Source organism: Gasterosteus aculeatus, chromosome 11, assembly GCF_964276395.1.
Source record: "Gasterosteus aculeatus chromosome 11, fGasAcu3.hap1.1, whole genome shotgun sequence".
Taxonomy (NCBI): Eukaryota; Metazoa; Chordata; class Actinopteri; order Perciformes; family Gasterosteidae; genus Gasterosteus; species Gasterosteus aculeatus.
In genome coordinates, this window is record NC_135699.1 from 3,595,963 (window position 1) to 3,613,520 (window position 17,558).

A 17,558-nucleotide genomic window follows, 5' to 3' on the forward strand; every position below is an offset into this window, starting at 1 on the left:
AGTTGCCAAAGTTAGAGTCGGAGAATATTTTCCCGGAAAGAGAAGTAGTTCAGTCTTGTCGGGGTTGATTTTCAGATGGTGGGCGGACATCCACTGAGTGATGTCAGTCAGACAGGCAGAGATCCGTGCCACCACCTGAGTATCCGAGTGAGGGAAGGAGGGAATTAGTTGGGTGTCATCGGCATAGCTGTGGTAGGAGAAGCCATGCGAGCGAATGACAGCGCCGAGAGAGTTCGTGTAGAGCGAGAAGAGGAGGACTCTGGCAGTGTGGAGTTGCTCTGAGACAGCAAGGAGAGCAGTCGCTACGGAATGGCCTGCCTTGAAGCCTGACTGGTGGGGGTCAAGGAGGTTGTTATGGTGGAGATAAGAGGAGAGTTGGTTAAAGATCACACGTTCAAAAAATTTGGACAAAAAGGGAAAAACAGAGACTAGTTGTTTTATTCAGAAGGGTTGAGGGTAGGCTTCTTCAGGAGTGGGTTAACTCTTGCCTCCTTCAGAGAATTGGGAAAACAGCCAGATAACAGAGCATTGTTGATGAGACAGGTGAGGAAAGGAAGAAGGTCAGGAGAGATAGATTTTAGAACATGTGATAGAATGGGGTCAAGATGGCAGGTGGTCGGACGTTATTTGAGGTTAGAAAATGAAGATTCAATTCTGGATTGAAGAGATTTTGGCTGCGGAGATAGAAGCAGAGAAGAGATTGAGACGCAAGCAGGTCATCAGGTTGTTTATATTTATGCCATCTCCTTTCCGAGGCTCGCATGGTGGCTCTCACGGCACACACCGGTTCAGACAGCCATGGAGGCGGAGGAGATTTGCCGGCCCGTCGTTATGAAATAGTGAGAAGGAGTCAGTTGAAGGGAGAGCTGATAAAATAGAGGAGGCCAGAGAGGAGGGAGAGTGGGAGCGAATGTTGCGACGAACAGACTCCTTGTCTTTGTCCCGCTTGTCTTGACTACCACGAAAGACTCCCTTGTCTTTGTTCAGTGTGCGGCGAGGCTATGCAAACACTGAAGCTAATGCTTCACTCAACCTCTAGTTAAATACTCCCTCGTCAGTGGAAGTTGGCTACAGCTGCGCTGGCCACTCCCCCGTCGTTTAGGGGACAAAAAGCAGAAAGTCCTCAAAATGCAAAACAACAACCGCTTGACACTTTAATCAGTGAATAATCACCATGTGCTGTTTTGACAAACTGAGGGTTTAAGGATTCAAGTCTCTTGCTTCAGAAGAGAAGGCAAAACAGAGTTGGATCAGGTCAAACCTAGAAAAGTTAGGAGGGCACGCTAGGAGTTAACTTAATAGCAGAGTCAACAGCGAGAACTGGCACTAAAAACGGCAAGGGCTAAAGCAAACCAGCAATCAAATTAACTTAAGACAGTAGAATCAACAACAAATATAGCAGACTAGGTCGGTTTAAGGAAAAGATACGTAGTCCGATTTTAGGTCGCCTAGATGTCTGAAGGCTTTGTATTCGGGATGCACACTAATTAATAACACAGGTGTATGTCTAATGTCAAAGAAGCAAGTTTTACTGAAAAATCGACAATCAATTCAATGTAAAAAAGCCAATTCCTGAGCAGTAAACCTGGGGACTTTATGGCCCCTTGGAGGTCGGTGACTTGTTTTGGTAATCCAGCATAATCCTTGGTTTTGCTCTGTGCAGTTTGTAATGGAGCTTGTGCCTTTTGAAATCTGAGCGTGAATGACGCAATGATAAGGTTTGCACGAGGGAAAAACGTCCATATCATGGATAATCACTGATAAACATGATGTTCATTATCAGATCTATCTGGTGTGTCCAGATGCCGAGAACCAGCGTGGGGGTCTATTGTCTCCCTGCCTGACATCCTCATCCTCGTAAATATTCACCCGCAAACTCTTCATAAGCGGTTAACAGCCTTTATGTAACACCAAAGTCAGTGGAACAGATGGACGGAGGGATGCTAAAGGCTCCCTAGGGGTATTAGCGGGAAACAGGAGGGAGGGGGACAGAGGCACAGAGACATCAGACGAGCTGCCAGAGTTCAGTGGATGAGAGGAGACATTTGGCGAATGGACGGGGCTTAGAGGATTATTACTGACACAGCTAAACGCTCCGTCGGCATCGCCCCTCCTTCCTTGTTTCCCCACCTGCCCGTCATCTCCAGCTCTTCTCTGCCCAGCTGCCATCCAGCGGAGCGACAGGACAAGGATGCAGCACAGCGATGGTTGTGTTCTACATTAGCAGGGGAGGTGAGCTCAGAGAGAGAGGCCCACACATCAGGGAGGACATCGGTATCATTTGGACGGGTCGGTTTTACTCTTTGTCTTGAAAAATGTAACAATCTCATATCAATGATGAAAAAATATTGTGTTATGTTCCTTAGAAATACTGCACTTTCTAAAGTTTGTGTTGATAGAAGTTGTGAAGAAAATACTAACCTGCCATTCCGAAGCTGCTTATAGTGAATACAAAAAAATGCACTATATACAGTATGTTTCAGACAGGCCGGCTTGATTTAATCCTTTCTGTCGCTTTGCTTGGAATCGCTGTGATTACATAATCACATTCTGATGGGAGAGGGAGGCGTAAATCGGATGACAGTTACAGAACTGTAGCAGTTATGAGAAATAATTTTACGTGTTTGGTTTAAGATTTAACGTATTCTGAAAGCCTGTTTGATAAAAAAAAAAAGGTAGTAAATGAATATTTCCTTCCCAGAAGTGTTTGAGACTTTAAATCTAAAGTTGAGCTCAAACGTTGCTCGCTTTCTTATTTTCAGGCTGACTACGAGGCTCTACAAATAGGACAGTGGCATCAAACTACAGAGCTTCATTCAACTTCCCACACGTTAACCACACGGCCGCCCTCCCTCCTCTCGCTTATAATATGCGTCTCCTGTTACTGGCCCCTGTCATCTGCCTTTTTGCCTTGTTATTCCTACCGTCCCTTTTCCCATCCGCCGATTGCTCCCGGTTGTGTCCACCACGCTGTGTTTGCTACGAGAATTCAGACGCAGTGGACTGCCGCTCCTGCAGGCTGGAACATGTCCCCAGGGGCCTCCCGCACGGCACCTGGCTACTGGAGCTGGGCGGAAACAACCTGAGCGAGATTGGCACTCAAGCCTTCACCGGACTCTGGTCCCTGAGGGTGCTGGTTCTGACCGACAGCCAGATACATGAAGTGCAACCACAGGTAGGAACGGGGGGTCATGTGAAAGGTCACAGCTCAAGGTCGTCCCTTCAATCAGAGGATTTGGCTGTTCGATCCCCAGCTCCGCTAGTCCACATGTGGATGGTAATGGTATGAGTGTTGGTTGCTGATGGGCTGGTGTCACTGTGTATGGAGCAAGGATGGGTGTAAATGGGTGATTGATGACAGAGTAGTGAGCTTTGAGTGGTCGGAGGACTAGAGAAGTGCCGGACAAATACAGTTTATTTACCCTTTAGAAAATTAAGAACAGCTGAGCTACGAACCAGTGGAAATGCTAGTTGATTTGAAAAGAATGAAAAGGTAAAGGTTTAACAGGAGAAGAAGTACGATGATGGAGGAGAACGTGCAGATATTAAGAATTGAAGGGAAGAAGATCTGGAGTCCACTGGTATCACAGTGTGAGGGACGGTGAGAGGGAAGTAGAAAGGACCATACTTGTGTCTGTACAAACCAAAAGGAAGGTCAATACTTAAATGCATGCTTCTCTTTCTCTTTGTCTTTCCACAGGCGTTTTTCTCTTTGTCCTTCCTGGAGAAGCTGGACCTCAGCTGGAACCAGTTAACCGCTCTACCTGTTGACTTCTCAACCAGTCTATCCGGCCTCAGAGAGCTGCGACTGGAGCACAACAACTTACACCATTTATCTGGAAACAGGTACCAGTCGGTCCATCAAAATACAATGGAAGTCCATCTTTCAATCTTTGCTATAATCTGTATTTTTATTAAACTCCTTCCAGCTCCTCAGAACTGGATTTGTTCAAATTTGAACTGGGAGGGACGAATGGGCATACAACTTAATACATTGGGATGTAGCAATTTCATGTTTGTAATGAAAAGTCCATCCATCTCTAAAACAAAAAGGAACTTACTGAATTACAGACGTCTCTTAATACATCCACAAACAAACGTTGGTGTAATTCAATCCAAGGCGGCGCCATCTGTCCAAAAAGCACAAGGGTTTTGTCCCTTTGTTTCTGTACTCTGGTTTCCATCAGCTTTATTTGTTATGTAGCCTAATAGCGTCTTCAAGCTAATAGTTGATTTTTCAGATCAGCATCTTAACTTTGACTGGTACTCCCATAACGTAGTTTGTGGCTGTCTGTAATTTAAAATAATGAAACACTCAAACAGACAAACATAGCGATTAGCTAGTAACACTGGCCAAAAATCCGGACCCGTTAGGGACCAATAAATAGCTGAAAGAGACCAGGAATTGCACCAAACACGATAACAATAGGACTTTGCCAACTCCTCGGCCATGCATCGTCTTATTCACCCCCTCATTCATCAGAGCTAAGAAGCCCACAAATCTCCCAGCATCAAGTTAGTGGCGTACTCATCACATGTGGAATGACCCTGTAATTGTCTCTCCTTCCTGTCCGTTAGCTTTGAGCATCTGGACAACATAGAGAGGCTGGACCTCAGCCACAACCAGCTGGTGGCGGTTGGCTTCGGGGTGTTCAGGGGCCTCTCCAGGCTCAGACAGCTTTACCTGCGCAACAACAGGCTGACTGTGTTGCAGCACGGGAGCCTGGATATGCTGCCGGGACTAGAGGTGCAATAGATGAGAAATCAACTGTGTGCATGTACTGCAGGTTTACTGCGTGGCTGTGGGTCTGATTACCCGCCTCTGTCCAGGTGCTCCAGCTGAGCAACAACAACATCTCACGGATCGATAACGATGCTCTGGCGCCGCTCTACAGCCTGGCCGTCCTTGCTCTGGATGGAAACAACCTGCAACGCCTCAAGTTCAAGACCTTCATCTGCCTTCATACGACGGCTACACACATCCAGCTTTCAGGTTTCCAGTATCTATACTACTTTATATTGTTGACCAAGTGAAGAGACACCACTAGAGCTCACAATAGGAATGTGTTTATTCACTGCAGTTAAGATAAAAAAAAAAAAGCATGTTGCTGCCACCATGAAAAATTCTCATTTTAATGAGAAACGTTCCTCGTTTTCATGTTATATCATATCATCTCCTCCAAGGAGTGTGTGTGTGTGTGTGTGTGTGTGTGTGTGTGTGTGTGTGTGTTTGTGAGTGATTGACCAACTGACAGTGCACCTGTGTGTCTGTCCTCGACTAAGCTCGCATTCTGGGGCAGGAAGCTACGCCACATTCTCATGGATGAATCCCATTTTCCTCACCGATTTCTACTGTGCAATTGACTGCCTCCTTTGCAGACACACCTGGTGGAGATCTTTACTCTGCTAAATACTCCTTCATAATAATGACGTATGCATTGTCATCATTAGAGATAAATTCAGCAAATGCTTCCGTTCGAAAAGACATTTTTCTTTTCTCTTTCTCAACATGTCTTTTCTACCTCGACTAAAAGACTAACACATTGTAGTACTTAAATTGTACTTATAAGGCCACTTCGCATTATATCCTGAGAATGTTTCCTTTAATTCACATTGTGTTACAAAGCTACAGTACTGAATTAACAAAAGGTATTTACATTTTCCACGACAGGTCCACATCGATACATAAGAAGACTAAATAAACCAATAAACCATCAATATAAATGCTTTACCTAAACATGCCGGAAAACAGAATATTGAACAATTTAAGTCTAGATGAAATCAAAAATGCTCTTTAAACTCTTTAAAATCACATTCTAAGTATGTACAGTGTATATTTGTGTCTGTGTGTGTATTTAAATCCTTCTAGCAGCTGTACACACATTAGGTTTACCTTTCTTACATCTCTCTTGCTTTCACATATGGAATATGAAACATTGAAAGAATTAAAGTGAACTCATAATCCCCTACGGGTCAGCGCACTCCGAGCCAGTTCTCCTAAACCTCTGTTGTTGCGCCGCCAGGCAACCCGTGGAGCTGCGACTGCGACCTGCACCGCGTCTTCAGCAAGATCCTGCACGTCCGCCACCTCCACGTCGACGACTACCGAAACGTGACGTGCCAGGAGCCGCCGCAGCTGGCCGGCGCCTCGCTGGCCTGGGTGGACAGCCGGCTGTGTGTGGCCGAGACTGCCACCGTGCTCGTCATCACCGGTACTGTACTGGTCACCGTGGCGGCGGCTCTGGTGATGGCAGAGAGGACCAGGAAGAGGAACAGCGGGAAGAACTGGGACGCCGAGGCCGAGAATCAAACGAATAGCTGACAACGTGGAGACCGCGTGGGACTGGAGGGTGAATAAACTCCCAGAATCCTCTAGTTAACTTCATGATTACAATTATTAATAGATACCATTCCGCTGAAAAGTAACAATCAAAGCAGACCACCGTAAGCCAAGTGAAGGAATTCAGAAATAGAGCAGAGACCACAGTCATACTATTTCAAATATTGTTAAAATAATGGTCCCTAGTGTTTCATTATGTTCTGTCTCTCGGTTGACTATACATAATGGACGATTAAAGCAGTCTTGCTTACTTGAACTTTATTGGTAAGCAGTCATCAATACTCTTCCATAGTACAGTTATCCGGGCCGCTCCGCGTGTGTGCTGCACCCTCTAAATCCGTCCCCCCTACAACAGTACTACAATAAACGACCCTATTGTTACACCTAGTAACGCATTAAAGTCTATCATTAGATTCCAAATACCAGGCATCCAATTGGAGTGTCTAATCTGCCATACCCCCTGATGACAACGTCAGGACTAAAACAACAAATTAATCTCCTCATGCTAAATCAGTGGTGTGACCCTCTAATATCATAGCTGGTGGAATCCGTTTGATTCTAGCCAGCGGACTCGGCCGTATTGCGGCTGAGTGTTGGCTAGCTCGGCAGTGTTCCGGCTCGATGCGGCCAGATGTGAGCCGGCTTTGGCCCATTTTATTTATGCCAGATCTGGCCCAGGTGTTGTTGTTACAGATATGGCCCTATTCTGGCACAGACATGGCCACTGGGTTTATTGCCAACCAGTACTAAAACAGATTCTGGCCCATTGATGGCTGCCAAACCTATACCAAATCGGCATTATAGAATTGGGCCTATTCTGGTTGACACATGGCAGCCGGGTTTATCGGCCAGCAACTCTGAAACAGGTTCTGGCCCGTAGATGGCTGCCAAACATGGGTCAAATCTGGCATTATAGAATCGGGTCCCCCCTCCTAAATACCTGATCCTTCTGCAGTCCTATCTTTCTACGTTCCGCTGTAAACCAGGATTTGTTGTTGTTATAGCTCACCCTGGTGCATGATGGTATACAGCTGTCCTCACAGGAGACAAAGTTAGAAGTCACAGCCTCTGAACTCATTCAGACAGTTGGTGGGAGTCCTGAAAACATCAAGTCTGTGCAGTCCAGGCACGCCCGAAGATCCTCCAGCGCCTCGCTGATCCACTTCTTGAATTTCCTCACCACAGGTCTGCAGAACTTTAGTTTCTGCCTGCATGCAGGAATCAGATGGACCATGACCTAGTCAAGTCAAGTCATTTTATTTTGTATAGCCCATTATCGCAAATTACAAATTTGCCTCAGAGGGCTTTACAGTCTGTACACATACAACATCCTCTGCCCCGAAACCCACAATCGGCACAGGAAAAACTCCCCAAAAAATGAAAAAACCCTTACAAGAGGGAAAAAAGGGAAGAAACCTTAGGGAGAACGTCAGAGGAGGGATCCCACTCCCGGGATGGGCAGACTACAATGGATGCCATGTGTACAGAATGAACAATGTATAATACATGCAATTCCTATGACAGAAATGATAGTAATGAAGTAGTTGTGAGTAGTAAGCCAGGCGCACAGCAGGACCACTGCAGGGACAACCACCATCAGATAGAACCACAATCCACAGAAGCCTGTGGGGAGGGAGAGCACAGAGATTTTAGGAGAGGGTAATGTCGGTTTATGAGTAAAGTAATATGATTAATATCTAAAATAATGATGATGATGATGGCAGCAGCAGGCGTCAGCATGGCCACGGTAGGTGTCAGGACCAGGGTCCCGAAGGAACCACGATCTACGGAGACCTGATAGGGAAGAAAGCACAAAAAAAACTCCCGGAAAGAAGCTGAATTAGTCATGTGCATTAATAAAACTTGAATTATGGTAGAACGAGAGCGTGAGAGAGGAGCTTGGTGTGTCCTAAGAATTCCCCCGGCATTCTAAGCCTATAGCAGCTTAACTAAGGGCTGGTCCGGACTAACCTGAGCCAGCCCTAACTATAGGCAGAATCAAAGAGGAACGTTTTAAGTTTTACTTTAAAAGAGTTGACCGAATCTGCCCCCCGGACTGAAAGTGGAACCTGGTTCCACAAAAGAGGAGCTTGATGACTGAAGGCTCTGGCCCCCAGCCTACTTTTTAAAACCATAGGAACAACAAGTAACCCAGCATCTATGGAGCGCAGTTGCCTTGTAGGGCAATACGGTGTTACAAGCTCTTGAAGATACAACGGTGCCTCACCAGCAAGTGCCTTGTAGGTGAGGAGAAGTACCTTAAAATCTATTCTTGATTTAACAGGGAGCCAGTGCAGAGAAGTTAATACAGGAGTGATATGATCCCTTTTCTTAGTTCTTGTTAATACACGTGCTGCAGCATTCTGAATCAACTGGAGAGGCTTAAGAGATTTACAAGAGCAGCCTGATAACAAAGAGTTACAGTAGTCCAGTCTGGAAGTGACAAACGCATAAACTAATTTTTCTGCATCACTTTGAGACAGGAAGTTCCTGATTTTTGATATGTTACGTAGATGAAAATAGGCAGTCCTTGAAGTCTTCTTTATATGCGAGTTGAAGGTCATATCCTGGTCGAAGAGAACTCCCAGATTCCTGACGGTGCTGCTGGGTACCAGAGCAATTCCATCCATAAAAACTGTATCACGTGACAGCTGGCTTCGAAGGCGCTCTGAGTTTAGCATCAGGAAGTTGCCGGTCATCCAAGTTTTGATGTCTCCAAGACATTCTTGTCTAACTAACTAACTGGTCCGTCTCTTCTGGCTTGATTGACAGATACAGTTGGGTATCGTCTGCATAACAATGGAAGTTTATGCGGTGTTTCCTGCTAAGATCGCCCAAAGGAAGCATATAGAGGGTAAATAAAATCGGTCCAAGTACAGAACCTTGTGGGACTCCGTGACCAACATTGGTGGTCTTTGAGGATTCACCGTTTACAAGCACAAACTGGGATCAGTCCGATAGGTAGGATTTAAACCAGCTGAGTGCAGTTCCTTTGATACCAATTAAATGTTCTAGTCTCTGCAACAGGATACAATGGTCTATGGTATCAAATGCGGCACTGAGGTCCAGCAAGACAAGAAAAGAGATGAGTCCTTGGTCCGATGCAAGTAAAAGATCATTCGTAATTTTCACCAGTGCTGTTTCTGTACTGTGATGCACTCGAAATCCTGACTGGAAATCCTCGAACAAACCATTGTTTTGTAGAAAGTCACATAATTGATTTGCGATTTCTCAAGGATCTTAGAGAGGAACGGAAGATTAGAGATAGGTCTGTAGTTAGCCAACACCTCTGGAGCAAGAGTAGGTTTCTTAAGAAGAGGTTTAATTACAGCTACCTTGAAGGACTGTGGTACATGTCCTGTCAACAAAGACAGATTCATAATATCTAATAAGGATGTGCTAACTAAAGGAAAAACTTCCTTAAGCAGTTTGGTCGGAATCGGATCCAAGAGACAGGTAGAAGATTTAGACTTTGAAAATAAAGAAGTCAGTTGATCAAGGTTGATGGAAGAGAAGGCATCCAAACAGGCATCAGGGCCCACTGCTGCATCCAAGCTTCCTACATCGGAGGACAGGTCGGCACTGGTTGAAGGCAGGAGACCATCAATTTTCTCTTTGATAGTCAGAATCTTATCATTGAAGAAGTTCATGAAGTCGTTACTAGTGAGGTCCAAAGGGATACACGGCTCGACAGAGCTGTGACTCTCTGTCAGTCGGGCTACAGTGCTGAAGAGAAACCTGGAGTTGTTTTTATTTTTCTCTATTAATGATGAGTAATAAGATGCTCTTGCGTTATGGAGAGCCTTCTTATACGTTTTAAGGCTGTCTTGCCAAACTAGCCTAGATCCTTCTGATTTGGTGGAACGCCATAATCGTTCAAGTTTCCGCACAGTTTGCTTTAGGTTACGTGTTTGAGGGTTATACCACGGAGCAGACTTCCTTCTTGTTGCTATTCTTTTTTCCAGAGGAGCAATAGCATCCAGCGCCACTCTCAAAGAGCCTGTAGCAGTATCGACAAAATTATCGATCTGGGACGGACTGATAAACTGACCTAGTGAGAGTGCGCAGCACAAGGGACGGCGTGATAAGCCCTGCTTGCTGTGGTGTAACAATGATCCAGCGTGCGCTCCTCTCTGGTTGGGTTTTTAATAAACTGTTTGTATTTAAGAAGTTCATGGTTGAGATTAATTTTGTTTAAAGTCCCCAAGGACAATAACTAAGGAGTCCGGATTGTTCCGCATCTGGTCGGCGAGTGTCCGCTGTGCCTGCTGCACGTTGCCTGTTGCCGTCGTGGACACACACCAAGATGAATAAAGCTAACTCACGGAGGGAATACAAAGGTTTACGGTTTGCGATAAAAAGATTCCAGATCAGAACAGTGTTGAAGAATCACTCCTACGTTGTTGCACCAGCTGCGGTTCGCTCTGAGCAGCTGTGCGAGAATCCCGTTTTTGGAGTCGCGCAACCGCGCCATCTCGTTTCTTTCTCCTTTTTGTTTCACCTCGTGAGTAAAGGTGAGCGCACCTTTGATGAAAATGTCCAGTAATTCCACAGTAGAAACTTCCAATCTTTCCACCACAACAAAACCAATAGTTAACATGTCCACACATAAAAAATCAACCTATGAGCCCTCCGTGTTTACACTCAACCCTTTTCTCTGCGAAAAAAAAGCGTAGTTTGATTACGTATAGTGAATAGACCTTCCGGTAAAGGAATAGGACTTTTAGATGGATAGATACTTTATTGATCCCTCAAGAGGGAAATTTTGGTATCACAGCAGCATGTACAGGGAAGAAAATAGAATAAAAAGATACACATTATATACAATATAATAAAGAGAAATATTAAATTAAATTAAGTAAACTGAAACAAAAGAATAACCTTCCAAAAGAGACAATAATAATTTGTAAAAGGAGAAGAGAAAGAGGAAAGAGCAGCAACATAACAGCAGTACAGGGTTATTATTGTCATTATTTAGCCTGGGATGATTTATTGTAGAGTGTTATTGCACTGGGCAGGAATGATCTCCTGTATCGGTCCTTGTGACAGCGGAGCTGAAGTCTGTTGGAGAAGGTGCTCCGCTGTCCCTGTAGCAGGTGGTGGAGGGGGTGGTCAGGATTATCCAATATGGATAACAGTTTCTTCAGTGACCTCCCCTCCACCACCTTATTTTGAAAAGGAAGGTTTATGTGTGAATACGAGCTTGACAGTACGGCTACGGATCTCGTTACGGACGGATGCACATTCATTCTTTTACATAAATATTGTAATTACACTCACATCTACGGGCAATTGAGGGTTACCAATCCCCAGAGCATGTCTTTGGACTGTCGGAGGAAACCGGAGTTCCCCGGAGAAAATCCACGCAGACAAGAGAATGTGCAGAATCCACACAGAAAGGCAACCCGTTGTTATAAATCCAAATATTCATTCCCCAAGACCACCAACCAACATTCACTTTACAGGGTAGGAATCATGTGTCTGTAAATTAGAACAGTGTCATCTTAACCATTTCTACCTTTGTTACTTGGGTTCTCCTGCACCTTGGTGGGGTAACTTACAACATTAATACAAATATTTTCGTTAATACATTTTTGTGGTATATAATCCATTACCACCTTAATTTAGTCTTTTCCATATGTAACATGTGTGGGAAGTGGAAAAAGACAACTCGACTAAATAAAATCCATTCATTGCTTTCATAACTTTTTCAGCGCCTCTGCTCGCTCTGTAAAATGCCATGTGATTTTATTCTTATTTTGTTCCTTAATACACAGATACATTTTTTGATGCGTAGCTCAATATGCAAATTGACAGACATATAACTAATAAAAGTCCTAAAAAATGTTTTCTAAAAAACGTTAAAAAAATATTAATGAACGTGAGAAGTAGAAGCATGAAGTTCTGAACATTAAAACGCAAAACAACAGAATTTGGTTCACAAAAATGTATGCTGTAATCCGTTGATAATATAAAATTGCCTGCAGTAACACAAATGGCAAATGAAACATACAAATCAGTCACACTTGTATTTCAACAGTGAACAGGGCGATTTAAGGTTGGGTAATGTTACAATATCAACAGCGGGCAACGTGCCTTAGATTACACCCTTCCAATGAATAACCAGCTTAACGTAGTTTATGTGAGTGACCTTTGAGTTTTGTTCTCAGAATAATATAATAATAATTTGATATGGTAAAAAGGCTAAAGGGGATTCTCATCCGTTTGTGTTTTCATGTGGACTTTTAGAATTCCACCTTGTGTGAAAGTTGTAGGTTTCTTCCCTATGTGACAGTTATTGTGTCTCTTCAGGTGTCCACTTCTAGAGAAACATTTGCCACACTCTGAGCAGCTGAAAGGTTTCTCCCCTGTGTGACATATCATGTGTTTCTTCAAATTTCCACCTTTAGCGAAAGATTTACCACACTCCGAGCAGCTGAAAGGTTTCTCCCCTGTGTGACATCTCATGTGAGTCTTCAGATCTACACTTGTAGTGAAAGATTTAGCACACTCCGAGCAGCTGAAAGGTTTCTCCCCTGTGTGATATCTCATGTGAGTCTTCAGATTTCCACTTTTAGTGAAAGATTTATCACACTCCGAGCAGCTGAAAGGTTTCTCCCCTGTATGATACCGCATGTGTGTCTTCAGACTTCCACGTTCAGCGAAACATTTACCACACTCTGAGCAGCTGAACGGTTTCTCCCCTGTGTGACATCGCATGTGTCTATTCAAATGACCACTTTTAGTGAAACATTTACCACACTGTGAGCAGCTGAAAGGTTTCTCCCCTGTGTGACATCTCATGTGTGTCTTCAGACTTCCACTTTTAGTGAAACATTTACCACACTGTGAGCAGCTGAAAGGTTTCTCCCCTGTGTGACATCTCATGTGAGTCTTTAGAGCTCTACTTTGAGTGAAACATTTACCACAACGGGAGCAGCTCAAAGCTTTCTCCCTTGTGTGACATATCATGTGTCTCTTCAGATGATCATTTACAATGAAACATTTACCACACTCTAAGCAGCTGAAAGGTTTCTCTCCTGTGTGACGCCTCATATGTATCTTCAGACCTCCACTTTGAGAGAAACATTTACCACAATCCAAGCAGCTGAAAGGTTTCTCCCCTGTGTGATATTTCATGTGAGTCTTTAGACCTCTACTTTGAGTGAAACATTTACCACACTGTGAGCAGCTGAAAAGTTTCTCCCTGGTGTGACATTTCAAGTGTTTCTTCAGACTTCCACTCACATTGAAACATTTTCCACACTGTGAGCAGCTGAAAGGTTTCTCTGATGTGTGGGTCATCATGTGCCTTCTACGCTTTTTAATGCAACCAAATGTTTTGTTACATTCAGAAGAGAGCAAAGGTTTCTCACTTGTTCTACATCTTGAATCACTGACAAAATTGTCACCATTATTATGAGAGTTTAAACCTGACTGAGTTTTTTTGGTCTCATTCCAGTCATCACTGTCCTCAGTCTCAGAAGACTCTCCAGTCTTCTCATCAGTATCTGTTTCTGGAGGACTAGCTGGACCTGGGCCTCCACAGTTCTCCCCATCACCTTCTTTCGCCATCTGTTCAGTTTGTCTCTGATTAAGCTGCGAGAATTGAGCTTCCACTTTATCATCTTCACTTTTCACAGGAGTGAATGAGACCTTCATGTCAGCCTCTTCCAGCTGCTCCTTTTTAATGTGGGGGTGCTCTGGATCCTCCTTCTGTTCTTCTTTAAGCACAAACAACTGCTGGGGGTCTATGGATAATAATAATCAAAACACACAATATAGTTAATCAACTAAATTATTAATTATTACCACTTAGCTAGTTCATTCTTTCATGCTGTGACTATTACTGTACAGGTGTTAATCTCAAAGACGTTAAAACCTATTTGGAAAAGATCATCCCCTTGAACTTGGGAAATATTGTGGATCAGAAAAAGAAATATAATGGAAAGTATTGTGTAACAATCAATTTATGATACAACTACAGCAATTTACCGCCTGAATATTCTAAGCAATTCGTCACATGTTGACAATGTAGAGGACAATTTGCATGAAAACTAAAATATATTATGTGAAAATACATTGTCATGTTGTATTGTCTTTGTGCCCCTGATCCCTTCTACTAAAGTGTACCAAAGTACACTAGGCACAACATCATTTAAAATAAAGTACATACTGAACTATTTGCTTATTGTGTCTCTGACCACTTGTATCTTACATGTAGGTGTTGTGAACAGGTTATGAAATCAAAGGCATTGAATGAAGTCACTTTTTCTGGGTCCTTCCCATTCCTCCAGGTTCAGTATCCATTGACGTATTGGCCTCAACAGCTCTCATCATCACTGTGGTTCAATAATTGTCTAGGGTCACTTATGGGAAACCCACGCTAGTTGTGAAGGTATTCTGTTTTCTATTTAAACTGTTTGGTATTTATTTTCGGGGATTAGATACATGCATAAACAATTTTGAAACTGGAATATAACATACTGAAGAGTATAATTGTTTTTCCTTTTTTTTCAGCATGCGCACAAAATATCTACGTGTGAAAAACAATGCCTAGAATTTTGGCCACAGTAAAAGACTGTCAGCTTTTGGACATTGTGTGTAAGTAGCGTGGGACGTATTTGGCTCGTAGGAATGTAAAGACCACTGTAGGGCCAAAACCGGTGTGGTTACAATAGGTTTTTAAGGCTGGACGCGGCGTCAGGATTTAAATTAACCTAGCCAGCTCCTTATTTATGTGAAACTTGTAATAAATCAGAGGATTTTTTCTTGGATTAAATATTTTAATTTTAAGCAACAGATTCGGACAGTGACGAGTGACAAATGGCGTGTCCTTTTCAACAACTTTAAGCCAATAAGAAGCAACTTTTATGTGTCATAGAAGCTATATAACCGTCATGTACGTCTTTGTTCTTTGAGCCGTTTGAACTGGAACATAAAGGAATCCTTATGGTAATGGTAAATGGACTGTACTTGTATAGCGCTTTTCTAGTCTTCTGACCACTCAAAGCGCTTTAACACTACATGACATCATTCACCCATTCATACACTGATGACAGGAGAACCATACACAGTGACACCTGCCATCAGTAACTACCATTCACACACTGTAGTCGCAGCTACAGGAGCAATGTTGAGTTAAGTGTCTTGCCCAAGGACACAACGACATACGGGTTAGCCGGGCCTGGGATCGAACCCACAACCCTCTGATTGGAGGACGACCGTGCTCCCCACTCACCCACAGTCGCCCAATGGAGCCAAATCCAGGTCAAACATTTGGTAATTTGAAAATTAAAATTAAAATTTTGGTCTTATTGATTGAAAAATACAACAATGCATTTAAAATAAAAATAGGTAGACAAAAAGTATTTTGGGCTTGAATATAGTTTTGACCATATAAATAGATTAATTCTTTTGACCCTCGCTGTATTATATATTACGGTTGCAGATTATATATTTTCAGATTCAAAGCTTATATTTTCAAGTTTCAAATATTCTTTGACTTTCTGATCAAATTTTCAGATTCAGACTAACCCTGACCTGGCGTAGGGGACGGGCATCAGCTGAGAGGGGCAAAATTATATTCAACCCAAAAATACTTTTTGTCCATTTATTTTTCTATTTTGAATAACATAGCAAACTATCCAGTAAAACGATTTATAGAAATAATTGTGTAATGTTTTCAGGTGATTTAAAGATGTTAAAGTAAGCGTTAACTCATTACATTTCGAGTCAAATACTGGTTTAATTCTAAAAGTTAAAATTCATACTACACACCCACATGTTACACACCTCATTACAAGTTAGGCCCCCCCTAACTTGTAAAGGTTTCACTTCCAGGAGTTTAAAGCCGTTACCTTATGAGCGCTTCGCTCAGCGTGAAGAGAGAGAGAACCAACCTGCTCTTTGTATGCGGACCTCCGGGTTCAAAACAGCGTGCAGACGTTTCTTTAGTCGCTCGTTGTCCTCTTTTAATCTAGAAGTTTCCTCCTCGTACTCTGCTATCGTTCTTTCAAACAGGCCAAATATCTCTTCAGCAGAACCAGTGAGTCGCTGCTTCAATAAACATCTCAGCATTTGGACTTTAAACATCTTCACTGAATCACAGACACGCTTCCTCCAGATAAACTCCGTTATACTCGGACTAGCGCTGTGTTGCTAACTTCGGTCTGTTTCCAGCTAGCATGCTAAGATAACTCCAATAGTTTAGCATGCTACCGGGAGATGATTGAGAGGAAACAAAATCCAGAATAAAAAGGTGAGAAGCTGAAATTCCGTCATAGGTTTATCCAGACGTCCAGAGACTCTTGTGGATCAGGACTGATGGAAATACTTGATCAACGTAACAAAGACACTGCTGATTCTACGACCGATCGAGCATACTTTCTCGGAGATCAACATCCGGGTCGTCTGCAACTTATAGGGCAACCTTCAAAATAAAAGTTTAGAGAGGTCGTTATTTCCATCTTTTATTACTTTCCATCTTTCACATACGTAACAGATGTTGACAAGGAGTGGCAGTAGTCAACTCAAGCTATTGTTAGAAAACAATAGCTTGAGTCTCCTTCAGCAACAAAACAAACAATCATCATTTAATTGCATTCTGGTCATTTTCTACACCTAACTACAGCCAAAACAACCACATATCAAAAGCACGTTAGGGCTGAAGGATTCTGTTGGCAACGTTACCAGATAAAAGTGTCAGAGAACCTAACATGGAGGTAACGAAATGACTAAACCAAAGATAGTGTGTGTTCCATTGTCAGATCAAGACACAAATATTTCCCCCCTTAAAGTGAAGCAGAATGGTACAAAGTATGGCGAAGCCAACTGTCCAAATATCCTGACTACAGCGATGTGACGACAATTAAGGCCCAGAAAACCCTTTGTTGTCTCCTGGGAAAAAATCAACCAGGAAATGTGGTGGAAAAGATTGATTTGTAATAATTTCTTAAATCTACCACAATCTATATCTATCTATCTATACTTTAATTTATTGGATTCTAGCCTATAATCTTGCTCTAGCCTACATCTTGCTTTCCTAAGGCAAGGGCAACTTGTCGCTGTAATAAGATCATTTATAGTCAAAAGTTTGGTTCATCACATTTGGATCCACCAATTTGCCTGGATGGACACATGGAATGAATTGATACTCGCTATTGTAACACTCCGGGTATAGTTTTCTAGAATGAATATGCTTGACTCTGGGCTAGTA

General features: G+C 43.0%; 2 protein-coding genes across 5 annotated transcripts; one reads left to right on the top strand and one right to left on the bottom strand.

The window, feature by feature from the left end:
* The first annotated feature begins 1,990 nt into the window (after positions 1 to 1,990).
* LOC120827776 (uncharacterized) lies at positions 1,991 to 14,093 on the top strand. 4 transcript variants are annotated; one of them, XM_040190884.2, is made up of 7 exons: positions 2,008 to 2,289; positions 2,763 to 3,175; positions 3,701 to 3,846; positions 4,579 to 4,747; positions 4,831 to 4,993; positions 6,024 to 6,350; positions 13,803 to 14,093. In XM_040190884.2, exons 2-6 carry the CDS (start codon positions 2,870 to 2,872, stop codon positions 6,320 to 6,322), a joined length of 1,083 nt encoding a protein of 360 aa, XP_040046818.1. In that variant the 5' UTR covers positions 2,008 to 2,289; positions 2,763 to 2,869; the 3' UTR covers positions 6,323 to 6,350; positions 13,803 to 14,093. The 4 variants fall into 4 exon arrangements, with proteins under 4 accessions (XP_077940567.1, XP_077940566.1, XP_040046818.1 ...); XM_078084442.1 differs by lacking the exon at positions 13,803 to 14,093 and adding an exon at positions 9,113 to 9,238 and having other exon boundaries at positions 2,142 to 2,289; XM_078084441.1 differs by having other exon boundaries at positions 1,991 to 3,175.
* LOC120827774 (uncharacterized) lies at positions 11,062 to 16,733 on the bottom strand. Its single transcript, XM_040190881.2, has 2 exons — positions 16,243 to 16,733; positions 11,062 to 14,091 (listed from the first exon to the last, which is right to left on the bottom strand). Exons 1-2 carry the CDS (start codon positions 16,433 to 16,435, stop codon positions 12,545 to 12,547), a joined length of 1,740 nt encoding a protein of 579 aa, XP_040046815.2. The 5' UTR covers positions 16,436 to 16,733; the 3' UTR covers positions 11,062 to 12,544.
* Between the last annotated feature and the right edge of the window lie 825 nt (positions 16,734 to 17,558).